The sequence below is a fragment of the Schistocerca gregaria genome, chromosome 4 (genome assembly GCF_023897955.1).
Source record: "Schistocerca gregaria isolate iqSchGreg1 chromosome 4, iqSchGreg1.2, whole genome shotgun sequence".
Taxonomy (NCBI): Eukaryota; Metazoa; Arthropoda; class Insecta; order Orthoptera; family Acrididae; genus Schistocerca; species Schistocerca gregaria.
The window spans coordinates 373,799,862-373,820,275 of NC_064923.1; the positions used below are offsets into that span (position 1 = coordinate 373,799,862).

General features: G+C 38.1%; 1 protein-coding gene across 1 annotated transcript in view; it reads right to left on the reverse strand.

The window, feature by feature from the left end:
• Positions 1-20,414, reverse strand: part of LOC126267734 (leucine-rich repeat-containing protein 74A-like) — a 322,570-nt gene that overhangs the window by 81,332 nt on the left and 220,824 nt on the right. Inside the window, exon 7 of the mRNA XM_049973037.1 lies at positions 9,781-9,931. Coding sequence (XP_049828994.1) covers positions 9,781-9,931 — 151 coding nt within the window. The remainder of the gene's footprint in view (positions 1-9,780; positions 9,932-20,414) is intronic.

A 20,414-nucleotide genomic window follows, 5' to 3' on the forward strand; every position in this document is an offset into this window, starting at 1 on the left:
AAAATCGAGATCTCAGATGGTAAACCAGTCCTAAGGAAGGAAGGGAAAGCCGAAAGGTGGAAGAAATATATAGAGGGCCTATACAAGGGAGATGTAATTGAGGGCAATGTTATGGAAATGGAAGAGGATGTAGATGAAGATTAAATGGGAGATACAATACTGCGTGAAGAGTTTGACAGAACACTGAAAGACCTGAGTCAAAACAATTCCCCAGGAGTAGACAACATTCCATTGGAACTACTGACAGCCTTGGGAGAGCCAGTCCTGACAAAACTCTTCCATCTGGGGGGCAAGATGTATGAGATAGGCAAAATACCCTCAGACTTCAAGAAGAATATAATAATTACAATTCCAAAGAAAGCAGGTGATGACAGGTGAGAAAATCACTGAACTATCAGTTCGGTAATGCAAAATACTAACACGAATTCTTTACAGACAAATGGAAATTGGAGGGCCCTGCCCATAATGCTTTAAGTTCTCAGCTGGGGAGAGATCTGGCAACCTTTCTGGCCAAAAAAGATTTGATAGGCATGGAGACAAGCAGTAGAAACTCTCACTAAATGGAACAAGCATTATCTTGCTGAAATGTGAGTACAGGATGGTTTGCCATGAAGAGCAACAGAAGGGCATGGAGAATATCATTGACTTACCACTGTGCTATAAGGGTGTCATGGATAACAACCAAAGAGGTCCTGCTAAGTAAAGAAATGGCATCAGAGACCATCACTCCTTGTTGTCAGGCCGTATGATGGGCAACAGTTTGATTGGTATCCCATCACTGTTTGGGGTGTCTCCAGACAAATCTTTTGTGTGGAATATCATTGACTGGAGGAGAATTGCCTGCAGTGATCAGCTCCACTTCAAATTGAGCTCTGACGTCTAGAAAAGATGTGTCTGGAGATACCTTGGACAACCACATAGCCTGACAACCAGAAGTGATGGTCTAGGGAGCTATTTCTTCTATTAACAGGAACCCTTTGGCTGTCATCCATGGCACCCTTACAGCACAGCAGTACATTGTCAATATTTGAAACCCTGGTTTGTTTCCCTTCGTGGCAAGTCATTTTGGGCTTACACTTCAGCAATAAAATGCCTGTCCACACACAGCGAGAGTTGCCAAAATATAACTTGGCCAGCAAGCTCACAAATCTCGCCATAATTGAGAACATTTGGAGCATTATGAGCAAAGCCCTCCAACCAGCTCATGATTTTAGGAATGAGATTTTCACTCTGCAGTGGAGTGTGCACTGATATGAGACTTCCTGGCAAAATAAAACTGTGTGCCGGACCGAGACTCGAACTTGGGGCCTTTACCTTTTGCAGGCAAGTGCTCTACCATCTGAGCTACCCATGCATGACTCATGCCCCGTCCTCATAACTTTACTTCAGCCAGTACCTAGTCTCCTACCTTCCAAACTTTACAGAAGTTCTCCTGTGAACCCTGCAAGGCCAGCACTCCTGAAAGAAAGGATATTGCGGAAACATGGCTAGAAGCACTAATTTTACGGCCCAAATTACTTTGAATACTAGGACACAAGTGCTCTGTTTCCTTCTGTGCCCTATTCCTGTGGTTTTGTGTTATCTAATGAAATCAGAAATGGACAGGCTGACATCTTTGGGGATCATATGGCCTCTTACATAAAGTAAGTGGTCTACCCCTCACAACTGTTAAAAACCAAATGGTCAGCATAGCCTCTGCAGTGATTTGAAAGTCATTGACACCTACCTTTTCCCTCATCAGGATGAGTTGTTGGCCACACTTACCAGGAGCCAGTTTTTTTCTAAGATTGATTTAAAAAACTAAACTAAACTCCTCCCGAACAGGCAATGAAGGCCCAATGGTACCAACTGGCCGCTGTGTCATCCTCAGCCCACAGGTGTCACTGGATGCGGATATGGAGGGGTATGTGGTCAGCATGCCACTCCCCCAGCCATATGTCAGTTTACGAGACAGAAAATTGGTTTAGATGAAGCCTATTTACAGGTTCCATTGGATGAGGATTCAAAAAGTCTCCTTGTGCTTAGCACTAGAAGCACAGCTGGGGCACTCGTGACCCACTTCTTAATTCTTTCATTTGTCACTCTTTTGCAGTATTGCCTATGGTGCTGAACTTTTGAGACTTTAAATAAAGTAATTAGTGATTATACTTAGTTTTAAATGTTACTACGAAACATTAAAAGAGAAATATGAAGATTCACCTATAACTGTGGAAGGGGCGCCTGCTACAACAACTGTATTTTTCGTGTAGCTTCATGTTATGGTTAGATTGTCTTTGGTGACAGTTTCAGAAAGATATTGCGTTATCTCAGATTTGACATCAGATTCATAAGATCAGAGTGACTGAAAGAAGACAAATTTACTTTGGTATTAGAAATATGGTATGAGTTCATTGCAAACACAAAATGTAACTACATACTGGGTCCACATATAACAATTAATGAACAGATTTTTCTGTCAAAATGGCATGCTGCAGGTTCACACAGTTCATGGCCTCAAAACCAGGAAATTAGGCAAAAAACTGGATGGCAGTAGATAAAAACTGCAAATATATTGTGAATGTTTTCCCTTATCTAGGAAAGGATGACACTAGGCTGAGTGATGAGCATCTTGGTGATTTTGTTATAAAAAATGGATGCAATGTTACTTCAATAAAGGAAGAAATGTCAAATGTGACAACTTTTTCACATCCTTGGCTCTCTCTTAAACCTTGAAAGCGAATGCTACAAGTCTAGTTGGTGCCATAAATTGATCTCACAGGGAAGTTCCAGTCTGTATCAAGAAGGCAAAAATCTTTTATACAGCACATTATTGTTGAAGAAGAATGAGACCACACAAATAGTTTAGTAGGAAAGAGCAACAAGAATGTCCTGATTTTCAGTACTATTCATCCTTATGTTAAAATTGAAGATGGTATGAAAAGAAGCCAGATAAAAGTACATTCTATAACGGCTCTAAATAAGGAGCAAACATGGTCAACCAAATGGCTTGCAAATACTCTGTCAAAGCCACATTGACATGCTGGCCTGGATTTGGCTGGGATAAACGCCTTGGATATTGTACAGTGCTCTAAATGTCAAAAAGTTGAAATGCAGAGACTTCATGCTGCAGCTGGGGAGGAGCTTACTGAGAAGCACACAGCTATCAGGAAGACTAGTACCTTCATTACTCCCAAAGATATTCCTTAGAGACAAGAAAAGTGAACATGTTGCCTTGTATAGTCTAACTGTAAAGAGAACAAATTATTTGGAAAGTGTTGTATGTGCAAGAAAACTCTCTGCAACAAATGTACATCAAAAGACTGTTATTTGTGCTCTTAATATGACGGTAGCCAATAAAAGCACCCAGCAAATGTCTGTAAGTTTTTTAAAATAATGAATGATAATTTGTAAAAAGCTACTTTATTCTTTTCAATTTCATAGTAAAATTTCCAGCACCTCAAAGAACAGATTAATTAGTAGTAACAATAACTCACTGACACAGGATAGGAAAAGGGGAAGATACACAGGTCATTAGCGACCCAGCTGCATTCATGGTGACATTATCCATCTTGTTGTGGCCTGCTCTTAGTGTGCTGCATAACAGGCGGTGCTGCAGGCAGTATTCTCTATGAGGTCTGCGCTGAAGCATCTGAGGGAACACATCCCTGTTAATTTCATGGGTGCCTTCCTAAATTCTGACTGGTTGTCAATTGTTGATGTTTTCTCAAAATTTCTGTACGTTATCCAGTGTCCTTCCACATTAGCTGTGGTTTTGGTTCAGGTCTTCTCAAAAAACTTTTCTGTTGAAAAATGGCCTTATACACTTGTAATGGATAATGGTCCACAGTTTGTGAGTCAGACCTTCCACAATTTCTGCCCCCTGTCAATTCATTTGCTACATGACTGCTCCTCCATAGCACACTCAGTGTAATGGTGAGGGAGAACAGCTCATCTGCATGTTTAAGGTTCAAATGAAGAAATACTTTGTGAACTCTTCCAAGCACAATGCCTTGAACAGTTCCTGTAGGTTTACACAGGTGGGGGATTAGAGTCTGCCTGAGATGCTCCATGGTCACCAGCCACGTACCCTCCTGTGTCTGCTGATGCCATTCCACTAACATCCATCATCATGGCTCTTTTTGCAGTTTGCTCCTGGCTCTGCAGTTTGTTTCAGCCGCAGACCAAAATAGTTTCTGGCCATGATCCATAGCTGCAATGGCTACTGCCTCTGAATGGTGCACACCAGTGGGGGGCCGGTGGTGTACCACTGTGATCAGCTGCATCCTCATCCCATGTTGATGGCCGTGGGTCCACTACAACTGCCACCTTCGCCTCCTCCCACAGCACCTGCACAGGCCTTGTGAGACATCCCTGCTGTGGGGTCAGGGACTGCTCTCCTTGTGGATATCACTACTTGCTGTCTCTTCTCTGGGGTCTGGCAACAGTGTGCATGCTGGTGGCCCATCCTGATGATGCTTTACTGTCACCTGCTGTTGGGTCTCTTGTCACTGGTGTCTTGGGTCTTGGGGGGAAGGGGTGGGGGTGGGGGGCACTGTGCACTGTGTAATCCCACAGCTGCAGCACTTACCACTTCTACACCTACTCACTAGTTCCAGTGTAATCTCCCCCTTTCCCCAAGGAAGAGGGGTGGGCAGGTTCCCATCCTCAGATTGTGTTCTACTGCTTATTATATAATTTGTATGTTTGTTGTTTACCTGATTAAAAAAAATTATTTTCTTTGTGACAGCACTATTGTTTGTGTCTAGCATTATGACAATTACAATTAAAAAAAATGGAATGATTTATTCAAGAGAAAGAGCTTCACAAAGCGATCTAGTCAATAATGCATTGGCATGTAGTAATTTCTTGGAAATATCTTGCTCGGCAAATACTTTATGTATGATGTGTTTCATGTAATCATTGTCGGATAACTGTGGCAAAATTTACACACAAGACAAGAAAAGCTTATCTGTAAATATTACAAGACAAATGTAACATTAGAAGCAAAAGTACATACTGAATACGAGTACTTACAACACACTTAGGAAAGCTCATACAAGTGGGCAATATAAGAAAAGGTACAATCTCATGTGCAATTGCTGTTAGGCACATTTCCCAAAGATGATATTTTGAGATGTCACATGCCAGACTGAAGGTAACATGTGACAAAGCAAGCTGGGATATTTATACTTCCCCTCTCATTTTGCCATCTGCCTCCTTAAATTAGTTTTTCCACTTTTAACTAATTACATTAACATACTTTAGTGCATCTCCATTTTCATGAAAGAGAAAGGTTGGCCCTCAGTTTTAAAGAATAAAATACAAGACCAAATTTTGTGCTCAGTTTTATGATGTAAATGATTTTATAATTTATTTTGACTATTCCTAGTTAATAATTTCATTACAGGGTGAAATCAGTAATTGTTTCATAACTTAAATTCTATTGTTGATGTATAAACAAATATAAATTTTGTACTAATTATATACATTTGGAGGAGCAGCTAATAGTATTTACACAGGAACTATTTGGCTCTAATCGAAAACATGTTAGCAAAGCCAGCCCTTAATTAATTCCAAAGTAATTAACAGTTTTCTCAAAAGTTTTGTTTGCATAACAATATTTGTTAATTTCATGATTTAAACAAATAATTCAGCTTATCCCTATGGTAGAAGAAACTGTTAAAAAGAACCAATTTTTCAATGTATTCAGTTAATTTAATGAGTTAAGTTTTAATTGCAGTTTCTGTTAATTAGACTTCAAACAATATGTAGTTTTAGCACCTATTATTGTGAGGATATATGAGGGTCCTGAGAAAATCAGTCCATGGCCAAGTTTTAGACGAGGAACCTATATTGGTTAGATCAATAACAATGCATCTGTGAAATAAGTGTAATACAATTAGGCTGTGTGTTAAAACAGTGACAGTATCTGTCCCATATGTACCGTGTTATTCCTCAAGAACTGTGTGGTTAGGTTTTTACTGCTCATAGATGTTCAACAGGAAACTATTGTAGTAGTATGTGGTTGTTCGCCTGCAACCTATTAATGAGACTCATTGAAGATTAAACAATAGTGCACTGGTCATATAACTGGGTATTATTGAGGGGTTGTGAACAGTTAAAGTAAATTAATGTGAAACACACATGTGCACCTGTCAGCTACATCATTTAAGTAGTCAGTGTAGTGCTTCCACACCCCATTTTTCAGCCAGTGTAGGAATGCAGTATGTTGTCACTGAGGACTCAAAAACAAAGAAATAAAGCAGGGAACATTGTCATGAGCAGACTCAAGGACTATATTATTCCGACATGGTGCCAGATCTCACTGGTCTCCAAGATTGAAACAAATCAGGACATAGCGTTTATAATATACAAAATATCGTAAATATCCTTTACCACGGTACATCTGTTTTTTTACAATAAGTGTCATGTGAAAAAATAAAACATAGAATATGTTGTGAGTAAAACCTACATGGGGCATATACAAATGTACACTGCACTAGGTACAATGTACAAACATTCCACTGAGAGGGAGAGCAATGTAAAGGCCATCATTTTAAAAGAAGACACTGCAATTTTTTTTACTATTCTCCAAACAAAGCTAGTAAACTTCAGCCTATTGTGAGCAGAGGTGTGTCATGTCAAAAAAGAAAACCTTCTCACAAAAAATAAATTTTCCATCTGCATAAGGGTGGACTGGGATAGCTACAGATATTATTTGTTGTATATGATGTTTTTTCTTATAAACTTCACCCATTTGTGGTCGGAAGAGGTTTCAGCTCACTTATTCATTTTAAATTTTATTTCAAACTAAAAGAGGTGAATATTTCTTTTCTGTTACATGTGGGTTATGTGCAAAATGTTTCCTTTTCAAGTAATAGGTATTTGAATAATGTGATGCTGTTGCATATTATACTTTTCATTCCCCCTTCTTCTTCCCGTTCCTGACCCCCCCCCCCCCCCACCCACCCACCCTCCCAGGAAAATGCCCTAATGGCACTGTTACACTTGTAAACATCTTAATGAGGCTCCAGCTTAATGATCTACTTTAAAAGAGAATAATTTACTGAAAATGTCATTTTTGTTATAAGTTAATTTTAAATACAGGAGGTATCAAAAAGAATCATCCAATTTGGCATTTCTATATTTCTAAAACTAATAAACATATACAATGTTTTTTGATGAACAGGAAACTCAAAAAGTTTTTTTTTTATTTCATAATTTTTCATAGGTGTTCAATATGCCCCCCTTCAGAGGCATGGCCCATGTCAATGTCGTATTCAAACTGTTCCCACAATGCAGCGAGCATTTCTTGAGTCTTGAGTTACAAATTCCACGGTTGCTATTATGTGATATCTCAGTTCGTTCATTGTTGTTGGTAATGGAGGCACATAAACAGAGTCTTTTACAAATACCCACAAGAAATAATCACATATACTCAGGTCCAGAGACCTTCAAGACCAGCAGTGTAAGGCTTAATCATTTGATCCAGTGCAACCAAACCATCATCCAATAATCCTTTGATTTAAAAATTGCCACACTTCCAGATGCCAGTGTGGTGGTGCCCCATCCTGTTGTAAATGAAGTTGTTTGAATCAGACTTCAACTGTAAAAAAGAAAGATCTCAAGCATATCAACATACATGCTTCTTGTAACAGTGGTATAGGCAAAGAAAAATGGACCATACACCTTTTTCCATGAAACTGCACAAAACACATTAAATTTTGGAGAGTCCCTCCAATGTTGTACTACTTCATGTGGTTGTGGTTCTCACATTATGATGGTTCACCTTTCCATTTAAAAGGAATGTTGCCTCGTCACTAAACATTAAACATGGAATAAAACTGTCACCTTCCATCTTGTCAAAAATGAAATTACAGAACTCCTTTTGTTGTTGTTCATTGCCTTCACAAAGAGCTTGCAGTATCTGAACATTGTATGGTTTCATGTGTGAATGCTGATGCAACACATGTCAGATGGACATTAGGAGCATGTTGAGCTGTCAAGCTGCATAGTGAATGGATTTCTGCAGACTCCTTGTAAAATTATGGCAGATGCATTTGACATCTGTATCAGACACTCGGCATGGCCCAGCAATTTGCCTTTACCTGTATCTTGGAATTGTTCATGCCATCGTCTAATGCTCTGTGCTGTAGGAGGATCCACACCATATCTAGTAAGAATGTCACTCTGAACAGTTATTATTGACCCACACTGTGCAAACATAGAACACAAAATGCTTTCCATTGTCCCAATAGCAGTTTTACTACAACTGAAGTGGGCGCACATTGCTGCTACCTAGTGGAAACCATGGAAAACTCGAGAGTTTGCCACAAATATCTCAAGTAACATAACAGTTATGATTTTTTTTAAATCCAGTGATTGTTTTTGATACACCCAGTATAATTACGTTTAAAATTGAGTGGAAATGTACCACTGGAGTGGCATTCCCCTTCCTCCTTTGTTCCCCTCATCCCTTCATGCTACCCTTCCCTTCATTTCCTCAGTTCCCTCACCCACCATCCCCTGCCTATTTTCCTATTCTTATCCCCCCCCTGTCCTCCCCCACACCCTTCCACCAACCAATTCATCTACCTCATTTGCCCCTGCCCACTACCCAGCCATTAGTTATAAGGTTTTGTTTTGTGACATGACCCATCAGTGGTCTCAATAGCTACAAGTCAGCTAGCTTTTTTTTGGAAAATAGTAATTAAAAATTATAATGTCTCCCTTTATAATGATGGCCTTTCATTGTTCTCTCTATCAATGGAGCATTTGGACATCATGCCTAGTGTGCTGTCTCTTCTTTGTATGTGTTTCATGATGGGTTTTATTCGTTATCTATACTAAATTTTATGTTTTCATGACAATATGATGCTTACTGTAAAATACAGATGTACTGTGGTAAAGGTTGTTTATGATGTTTTGTATGTTATAGACACTGTGTCATGGTATGTTTCAATCTTTGAGGTCAACACCATCTCGCACTCAGTTGAAATAACACAATCCTTGAGTCCGCTGCCTTCAGACTGGCATGTGATGTCTCAACATAACAAACTTTGGCACAGGATAAGAATAAGATGTATGAAAGGAGCATGAATAAAAGTCGCTAATCATTTTAGATTTAGACTCCTAAGTATTTATGGAAATCAAAGAATGAAAAGAAAGAATGTGAAAACAAAAATTTTAGCTCTTGTTATTAATGATACAATTGTGTTTTATCCAGATATGGGCTGCATTATTTCAAGTGTTTAACTTTGAGCTTTAACTTTTGTCCATGAGTTTACATTTTTATGACATTCTTTCCATTTTATTTTCTTCTATAATTTTGGCTGGAAATCCTTGTTCATCAGGTTTCTTCTTTAAGGTCTACTGGTATGTTTCATGATATCATTGTGTAATGTCCCTAACTCTTGCAGTCTTTTTCCACTTCTGTAAATCATGCAACTTTGGTTTATTATTATTATTATTATTCCCTACTCTTGTGTTTGCTCACCTCTTTCTTTTTTACTCACCTTTCTCCTTCTTTTATCTTCAACAACTTAAAATTGCTTTTGGTCCCATGAAGGAATCACTTAATCATTTCAGACATTTAAAATTGTTCTTGCCTAATCTTTTCTTGTGTCGGACAAGTAAACGCTTCCTTAAATATTACTTATATATCGCCATTTTGGATGTAAGAAAGGGTTACAGTTGATAACAAAGGACTCATTTCAGACCTGATATTTACTGCACATTATATCTTAGACTTTTTCATTATGTCTGTCATAAAAGTTACAGATATCAGTTATAGAAACTAACCTGTTGTTGCTGACATCAAGAAATCGCAATGTTCTGTTCTTTGAGAGAAATTGTTTCAGAGGTTTCCCTGCATCTTTTCCTAATCCATTCCAAGACAGGTTCAATTCTGTTATAGTGCTTTCAGTTAGTCCTTTGAAAAGAGCTGTGAACCCTAAAATGAGAAAAGAACATCATTGTTACTGAGAAAGAATTTAGGCACATGAAGTGTCACTTGGAAATAATTAACAAAAAAATTAAAAGCTTTACAGCTTCCCCCCCCCCCCCCCCCCCCTCCAAAAGGTTTATCCATGTCTCATGGAAGAACTCTATGGAAAGTAATCAATAGGGGCTAAAGTTGGGCTGAAATGGATGAATAAATATGAATGGATGAATGAATAAGCTGATTGCAGAAGTCTCTGGATTTGGGATTATTCAAATGTAGCTACTATCTCCTGTCAAAACATCAGAAGCCTCATAAAAATGATGAAAAATCACATATCCATACAGGAAAAGGAAAGTTTAGATGGAATTTCAGCACATCTGTTGTATCTACCAGAACATCACATGAAAATCACTGAAAATGAACAGATTCATCTTGATGCACACAAGTTAAAATCAGGTGACTGCAGAACATGTGAGAAATAAGGGGCAGTGGCTATACATGCAGAAAACTGGTAAGACTCAGGCCCTATAGGTTAACAAATGTGAGTTGAACAGCTATCTGAATGCTCTGCTATGATAGTGGACCAGGAGAAACATCAGATTGTAGCACTGACAGTTTACTGGCCACCATCAGGAAGCATCTTAAGCTTCATATAGCAGATAGAAACAGATTTAATAACATTATGTAGACTTAACTGGAGAATTATTACATGTGTAGAATTTAATGTTGATTTTTTAATTAAGGCACTTAGAGTTGTTGATCTCCCACTATAAAATTCCCTACAAGGATTGAATGACATAGTGTAACTTTTTTTTTATTTTTATTTTATTTTTTTTTTTTTTATATATAGATTCATTCATTCATTCATTCTTTATTGATCGACTGAGCAATTGTGTGTTCAGAGAGTACTAAATGATATGGGACAAATCATTATACTTGTTAAACATTAAAAAAATACATAACACAAAATTAAATACACCTAGACTTACACAATTGTATGATAGTCATAGGTTACAGGATGTAGTACTAGTATATTCACAAGTTGTTCAATATGAAGGTCAACAAGGCCTAATTAAAATTAAAATTTGTGGATACATTTAAAATCAAGTTAAGTACAGATAAACATTATGTAAGGTTCAAATTAATGACGATGTAAATAAAACAGAAAGAAACCTCCACATGGGAAAAATATATTAAAAACAAAGATTCCAAGACTTACCAAGCGGGAAAGCGCCGGCAGACAGGCACATGAACAAAACACACAAACACACACACAGAATTACGAGCTTTCGCAACTGGCAGTTGCTTCGTCAGGAAAGAGGGAAGGAGAGGGAAACCCACATCCTTTCATTTTTCCCTCTCCTTCCCTCTTTCCTGACGAAGCAACTGCCAGTTGCGAAAGCTCGTAATTCTGTGTGTGTGTTTGTGTGTTTTGTTCATGTGCCTGTCTGCCGGCGCTTTCCCGCTTGGTAAGTCTTGGAATCTTTGTTTTTAATATATTTTTCCCATGTGGAGGTTTCTTTCTGTTTTATTTACATCGTCATTAATTTGAACCTTACATAATGTTTATCTGTACTTAACTTGATTTTAAATGTATCCACAAATTTTAATTTTAATTAGGCCTTGTTGACCTTCATATTGAACAACTTGTGAATATACTAGTACTACATCCTGTAACCTATGACTATCATACAATTGTGTAAGTCTAGGTGTATTTAATTTTGTGTTATGTATTTTTTTAATGTTTAACAAGTATAATGATTTGTCCCATATCATTTAGTACTCTCTGAACACACAATTGCTCAGTCGATCAATTTTTAACGGTTGGTTAGGCCTTAATGAAATTTACATTTTGAAGATAAATTATAGTAGAGAAACCTGAGTGTGCAAATATATTACATAGAAAAATTACATTCAAAATATTCATGTAAATTATCATAACAGTATTTTAATAATATTGATTTAAGCCTTATTTTAAAATGTGATGGACTGCTGATGTTTTTTATGTTTAGTGATAGATGATTATAAAGTCTAATACCCATGCATTTTACACCATCAGTATATAATTTGGTGGAGTGGGGAAACTGTGTCAACAAGTATTCCCCTCTATTGTCATGCTGGTGACAGTACAGATTCTGCTTCAGACTGCCAATATTTACCTTGGTAAAACTTAGTATCTCCAATATGTACTGGCTTGGAAGTGAAAGAATACATAGTTTTCGAAATAGTTGTTTACATGAGTCTCTTTGCTTTTTAAATAACATTACCCTGACAGCTTTCTTTTGGAGTTAAATATTTTATTGGACTCAGAAATTTGGCCCCAGAATATGAGGCTATATGTTAGGATTGAGTGAAAAAGAGCATGGTAAACTGATGGTAGGATATTTATACTCATCACTTTCTTGACTGACAGAAGCATAAACATATTTTACTTAGCTTAGTAGCTAAGCAGTCAGTGTGCCTTTTCCAGCTTAGAGTGTCAGAGACAGATATTCTAAAGAATTTAGTTACATTTTCCAGTTCAATATTATTTCCACCTATTTGCATAGTTGGGACAGTGGGATTTCTATTCTGGATTGCATGAAATGTTAGGCCTACACCTTTTTTTTTTTTTTTTTATTATTAAGAAGTAGCCTATTAGCTGTAAGCCATGAATCCAGTAGATCAGTACATTGGTTGTCTGCAACTTCAGTACGATCATCTGAGTCAGATGTCAGAATATTGGTGTCATTAGCAAAAAGGAAGGTATTGCAACTCGGTAGGTGAAGAGGAAGATCATTAATGAACAGGAGAAACAGGATTGGGCCTAAAACTGATCCTTGAGGGACACCATGCATATCAGAACATGAAACTGTGGATTTTCCTGAAGGGATGACCTCACATAATTGCACATACTGTTTTCTGTTTAGTGCATAGCTTGCAAAACCAATCATAGGCAGTGCCCTGTATACCACAGTAAATGAACAGGAGAAATAGGGTTGGGCCTAAAACTGATCCTTCAGGGATGCCATGTAGTGATTTGTCTGTAAAACCAGTAGTCATGATGGTCAATGTTAACAATCAAATGTACTGGCCATTTAGGTACAGTTCATCAAAGAAAAATATCGTATGGTAGAATCGTAAACAATAATTTGATTTAAGTTTTTAGAGAGAAGTTGCAGGAAGACTGGACTGTATAGAGAGGAAATTTAACTCTCTCTTTAAAATATTTCTGCATCATGCTGAGTCTTGTTTTCCCCTAAAATAAGTCAAGGATAAAACCAAATTAAAGTGAAATAAGAGATAGATAACTCCTGGGGTTTCAGTATCTAGTGCTAGGAAAAGAGAATCCTGCTTGATTCAGCGAACAAGCTGTGGTCTGGATCTGATACTCTATTTTTGAACATTATTAAACAAGAAACTCATTTACCAAAAATAGGTCCAGCAAAAATGGTGATGTTTTCAAATCACTGGCCACCAAGTTCAATGTGTTGTTGGAATCTTTTATCATGATATGATTCAATGAAATTTTCTCACTTTACAAGCCATATCATTTCAAAATGATACAACCTGTAACTGAGAAAATTTTACTGTCCCAAATGCAATGAATAATGTCTCACAGTGGCAGCAAAAACTGATACCTGTAATAAACAACCAAATACAGATGCATTCTATTTATTTGTGCAGATGCTGAATACACCATCAACAGGTATTACACTTGAAAAATAGAACCTCTAATGAGATTAAAATATTCATCAGGTGACTAAAAAATTATAATTTTGATGGCAATTATGGTGTTTCTAGTAGTGATAAAATTTTGTACTGGCATGAGAGGATTATTCTTAAGCTGTCTTTGTAATCAGTTAATAACTCAGGGTATATTTCACAGTATACTTAAATACACTTTAGAACACCCATCTATAGATCTGTATCACTTCTTCCAGTTGTAAATTATTAACTTTATCTACTTTGTTGTCTTCTGTAGCTGACATCTCTTGTCTTGATTGTTCTAACTGGCTGTAAACTATTGGATATGGAAGGATAGCTCTAGCAATGTAGCCCACACAGTATGTAATATTGTGTGTTTGTCACTTATTAAACTACTTTTGAAATATTAATTGGTAACAGCCAGATCAGGTTTCGCAATTCTCTTTTGAATGCAGTTAAAGGAACATTACACACTGCACTTGGTTACGGTTCTCTCTGTTCAGTTCAACTGCAGTAGATCCACCACAAACGAGATTATTAGCAATTATTTTGGTGGCAAAAGGTTAAGCAGCATAACAGCTGCAAGACTAATCACATATTGGGTGGCAGAATAATTTTACCAGGATAGCACAATGATTTTCAGGCCAGTTAAATGAGACCACTCATTGAAAGTATGTTCACACTGATTAACAATGTCTGTTGCTGCACCGGACTGTTATTGTAGCAGTACACCACAGAAAACAGTGTGTGCAGTTATTTCTATTTTATAAGCTGTAATGGCTGCAATGAAATTTCCCATACTGACCAACCTAGTTGTTCCACCTAATTTTTCTTGTTGTAGACTGCAGACTCTAGGGCTCAAATGATCTTATAAAGGCTAGTGTAAGAATAAACTCTTATTTTGTAAACTACATAATACCCTTCAGGAAAATCCACAGTTTCATTTTCTGATAAGCAAACCGTATAACATGATGTCCCACATGGATCAGTAATGTAAATTAACAATGTGAAGTAATTACAAGATACTGCCATTGAGTTAACAAACAACACACGATGGACATGAGATACAGTTTAAAAGTAGCACATTTTATAAGCTGTAATGGCTGCAATGAAGTTTCCCATACTGACCTACCTAGTTGTTCCACCTAATTTTTCTTGTTGCAGACTGCAGACTCTAGGGCTCAAATGATCTTATAAAGACTAGTGTAAGAATAAACTCTTATTTTGTAAACTACATAATACTTTGAAAATTTCCTAGCTTGAATTTGGCTGTTTTGAAAGGTTTGCAAGCTTTTACTAAAATTTTGCATATAAAAAAATGTTACTGGCTAGAAATATATTAAAAACAAAGATTCCAAGACTTACCAAGCGGGAAAGTGCCGGTAGACAGGCACAATAAAATAACACACAAACACACACACAAAATTCCTAGCTTTCGCAACCAATGGTTGCTTCTTCAGGAAAGAGGGAAGGAGAGGGAAAGACGAAAGCGGAAAGACTTACCTTAGGGGGAAAAAAGGATAGGTATATAAGCGCGCGCGCACACACACACACACACACACACACACACACACACACACACACACACACACACACAGACATATACAGACACAAGCAGACATATTTAAAGGCCTTTAAATATGTCTGCTTGTGTCTGTATATATGTGTGTGTGTGTGTGTGTGTGTGTGTGTGTGTGTGTGTGGGGTGTGTGTGTGCGCGCGCGCGAGTATTTCGGTTGTTCCAATGTGATACATGTACCTTTGTGAACTTATCATTTCTGAGAATTCATATTGTTACAGTGTGATTATCTGCAAATACCACATTAATGTAATAAATGCTTAAAATGATGTCCGTCAAGCTCAATGCATTTGGCAATGCTTGTAATGACACTCCTCTCAACAGTGAGTAGTTCGCCTTCCGTAATGTTTGCACATGCATTAACAATGAGCTGACGCATGTTGTCAGGCATTGTCAGTGAATCACAGAGCAAATATTCTTCAACTTTCCCCACAGAAAGAAATCTGGGGTCATCAGATCTGGTGAACATGTGGGCCATGGTATGGTGCTTCAACAACCAATCCACCTGTCATGAAATATGCTATTCAATACCGCTTCAACCGCATGTGAGCTATGTGCTAGACATCCATCATGTTGGAAGTACGTTGCCATTCTGTCATGCAGTGAAACATCTTGTAGTAACATCGGTAGAACATTACATAGGAAATTAGCATACATTGTACCATTTAGATTGCCATTGATAAAATGGGGGCCAATTATCCTTCCTCCCATAATGCTGCACCATACATTAACCCGCCAAGGTTGCTGATGTTCCACTTGTCGCAGCCATTGTGAATTTTACTTTGCCCAATAGCGCATATTATGCCGGTTTACATTACCGCTGTTGGTGATTGATGCTTCGTCGCTCAATAGAACATGTGCAAAAAATCTGTCACCACCTGTAATTTCTCTTGTGCTCAGTGACAGAACAGTACATGATGTTCAAAGTCATCGCCATGCAATTCCTGGTGCATAGAAAAATGGCATGGGTTATTCTCAACACCAACGTTTTTGAGATTCCCAATTCTCATGCAATTTGACTGCTACTGATGTGCAGATTAGCCAGGACAGCAACTAAAACACCTACTTGGGCATCATCATTTGTTGCAGGTTGTGGTTGACTTTTCACTTGTGGCTAAACACTTCCTGTTTCCTTAAATAATGTAACTCTCCAGTAAATGGTCCAGACACTTTTATGATATCATCCAGGATACCAAGCAGCATACATAGCACACACCCATTGCGCATTTTGATCACAATAGCCATACATCAACACGATATCAACCTTCCCCGCAATTGGTAAATGGTCCATTTTAACACGGGTAATGTATCACGAAATAAATACTGTCTGCACTGGCGGAATGTTACGTGATACCATGTACTTATACATTTGTGACTATTACAGTGCCATCTATCACAAAACGAAAAAAGTGGTCCAACTAAAACATTCATAAAGACATACTACACAAATATGTAATATAAAATGGGGGTTCCTATTTTAAAAAATGCAGTTGATATCTGTTTGACCTATGGCAGCGCCATCTAGCGGGCCAACCATAGCGCCATCTGGTTTCTCCCTTCAAGCTAGACAAGTTTCGTTCTTTGTAGTTTTTTTGTTTGATGCTTATTTCATGAAGTATTTGGTCTGGTCACTATCAATGTACCACCCTGTATATGAGACAAGTGTAGTGCCCTCAGACTTCAGGAAGAATGTAATAATTACATTACCAAAGAAGGCATATGCTGGCAGGTGTGAATACTATTGAACCATCAGTTCAACAAATAATGGTTGCAGAATAGTGACACAAGCTATTTACAGAAAAATGGGAAAACTTACAGAAGCTGACCCAGGGGAAGAACAGTTTGTGCTCTGGAGAAACGTAGGAATGCACAATGTGGTACTAACCTTATCCTAAAAGATAGTTTGAAGAAAGGCAAACCTATGCTTTTAGTATTTCTAGATTTAGAGATAGCATTTTACAATGTTGCCTGAACTACACTCTTTGAAATTTTGAAGATAACATGGATAAACTACAGGAAATGAAAGATTATTTACAACTTACACAGAAATTAGACTACTGTTGTAATAGTCAAAGCACATGAAAGTGAAACTGTAGTTGAGGATAGAGTGAGACAGTGTTTTAACTTATCTCCAATGATGTTCAATCTGTATGATATGTTTGTATTGACAGTTCTGGATAAGTTAGTGGCTTGTTTGGCAAGCTGTGAGAGGATGTGACTTCTGCATGTACACATTTGAAGACCATGCGCATCTGTGGTACAAGAGAAGGCGATGTAGGCAGTGTGTTGGGCACAGAGGAAGTCTGCTAGCAGCAGTAGCACTTGAAGAAGCCTGTGTGATTGGTGGCCACATACAAAGTTGTTGGTTTTCTTGTGGCATTTCCGTTGCCAGTTTTCAATGTTTCCATGTAAGGTTCCACCACAAAAGTACTCTACTAGGGAGTACCTAGCGACAGTTATTATCATCATGCAATAAAAGTTAATCTACATCTACATCTACATCCATACTCCGAAAGTCACCTGACGGTGTGTGGCGGAGGGTACTTTGAGTACCTTTATTGGTTCTCCCTTGTATTCCAGTCTTGAACTCTTCCTGGAAAGGAAGATTGTCGGTATGCCTCTGTGTGGGCTCTAATCTCTCTGATTTTATCCTCATGGTCTCTTCGCGAGATATACGTAGGAGGGAGCAATATACTGCTTGACTCTTCGGTGAAGGTATGTTCTCGATCTTTAACAAAAGCCCGTACCGGGCTACTGAGCGTCTCTCCTGCAGAGTCTTCCACTGGAGTTTATCTAACATCTCCGTAACGCTTTCGCGATTACTAAATGATCCTGTAACGAAGCGCACTGCTCTCCGTTGGATCTTCTCTATTTCTTCTATCAACCCTATCTGGTGCAGATCCCACACTGCTGAGCAGTATTCAAGCAGTGGGCGAACAAGCGTACTGTAACCTGTTTCCTTTGTTTTCAGATTGCATTTCCTTAGGATTCTTCCAATGGCTCTCATCTGGCATCTGCTTTACTGATGATCAACTTTATATGATCATTCCATTTTAAATCACTCCTAATGCCTTCTCCCAGATAATTCATGGAATTAACTGCTTGAAGTTGCTGACCTGCTATATTGTTGTTAGATGATAAAGTACCTTTCTTTCTATGTATTCGCAGCACATTACACTTGTCTACATTGAGACCCAATTGCCATTCCCTTCACCATGCGTCAATTTGTTGCAGATCCTCCTGCGTTTCAGTACAATTTTCCATTGTTACAACCTCTCGATATACCACAGCATCATGCGCAAAACGCCTCAGTGAACTTCTGAAATTATCCACGAGGTCATTTATGTATATTGTAAATAGCAACGGTCCTATGACACTCCCTTGCAGCACACCTGAAATCACTCTTACTTTGGAAGACTTCTCTCCATTGAGAATGACATGCAGCTTTCTGTTATCTAGGAACTCTTCAATCCAATCACACAATTGGTCTGATAGTCCATATGCTCTTACTTTGTCCATTGAACGACTGTGGGGAACTGTATCGAATGCCTTGCAGAAGTCAAGAAACATAGCATCTATCTGGGAACCCGTGTCTATGGCCCTCTGAGTCTCGTGGACAAATAGCACAAGCTGGGTTTCACACAATGATCTTTTTCGAAACCCATGCTGATTCCTACAGAGTAGTTTCCTAGTCTCCAGAAAAGTCATTATACTCAAACATAATATGTGTTCCAAAATTCTACAACTGATCAAAGTTAGAGATATAGGTCTATAGTTCTGCACATCTGTTTGACGTCCCTTCTTGAAAATCCTTTGGAATGCTATGCTCTTCTAGAGACCTATGGTACACCGCTGCAAGAAGGGGGGCAAGTTCCTTTGCATACTCTGTGTAAAATCTAACTGATATCCCATCAGATCCAGCGGCATTTCCTCTTTTGAGCGATTTTAATTGTTTCTCTATCCCTCTGTGGTCTATTTTGATATCTACCATTCTGTCATCTGTATTACAATCTAGAGAAGGAACTACAGTGCGGTCTTCCTATGTGAAACAGCTTTGGAAAAAGACATTTAGTATTTTGGCATTTAGACTATCATCCTCTGCTTCAGTACCATTTTGGTCACAGAGTGTCTGGACATTTTGTTTTGATCCTACTATCGCTTTGACATAAGACCAAAATTTCTTAGCATTTTCTGCCCAAGTTAGTACATAGAACTTTACTTTTGAATTCATTGAACACCTCTCGCATAGCCCTTCTCACACTACATTTCGCTTTGCATAATTTTTGTTTGTCTGCAAGGCTTTGGATATGTTTATGTTTGCTGTGAAGTTCCCTTTGCTTCCACAGCAGTTTTCTAACTTGGTTGTTGTACCATGGTGGCTCTTTTCCATCTCTTACGATATTGCTTCGTACTTACTCATCTAATGCATATTGTACGATGGTTTTGAACTTTGTCCACCGATCCTGAACACTATCTGTACTTCAGACAAAACTTTTGTGTTGAGCTGTCAAGTACTCTGAAATCTGCTTTTTGTCAGTTTTGCTAAACAGGAAAATCTTCCTACCTTTTTTAATATTTCTATTTATGGCTGAAATCATCAATGCAGTAACCATTTTATGATCACTGATTCCCTGTTCTGCGTTAACTGTCTTAAATAGTTTGGGTCTGTTTGTCACTAGAAGGTCCAATACATTATTGCCACGAGTCAGTTCTCTGTTTAACTGCTCCAGGTAGTTTTCAGATAATGCACTTAAAAAAATTTCACTGGGTTCTTTGTCCCTGCCATCTGTTATAAACGTTTAAGTCTCCCACTCTATATCCAGAAAATTAAAATCTCCACCCAGAACTATAACATGGTTGGGGCTCAAAATATTTTTCAAATTTTCTTTCAGGTGCTCTGCACACAAGAGCTGCCAAGCCAGGAGGCCTATAGAGACATCCAATTATCATTTCTGAGCCAGCTTTAACCATGACTTTCACCCAAATTATTTCACATTTCGGATCTCCGTCAATTTCCTTCGATACTATTGCATTTTTTATTACTATAAACATGCCTCCCTCTTCACTGTCTAGCCTGTCTCTGCGGTATACATTCCAATCTGGGTTTAGAATTTCATTACAGCTTACATCTGGTTTCAGCCAACTTTTCATCCCTAGTACTATGTGGACATTCTGACCATTTATTTATTAATTAGAGCAGTTCTGGGACCTTTCTATAGACGCTCC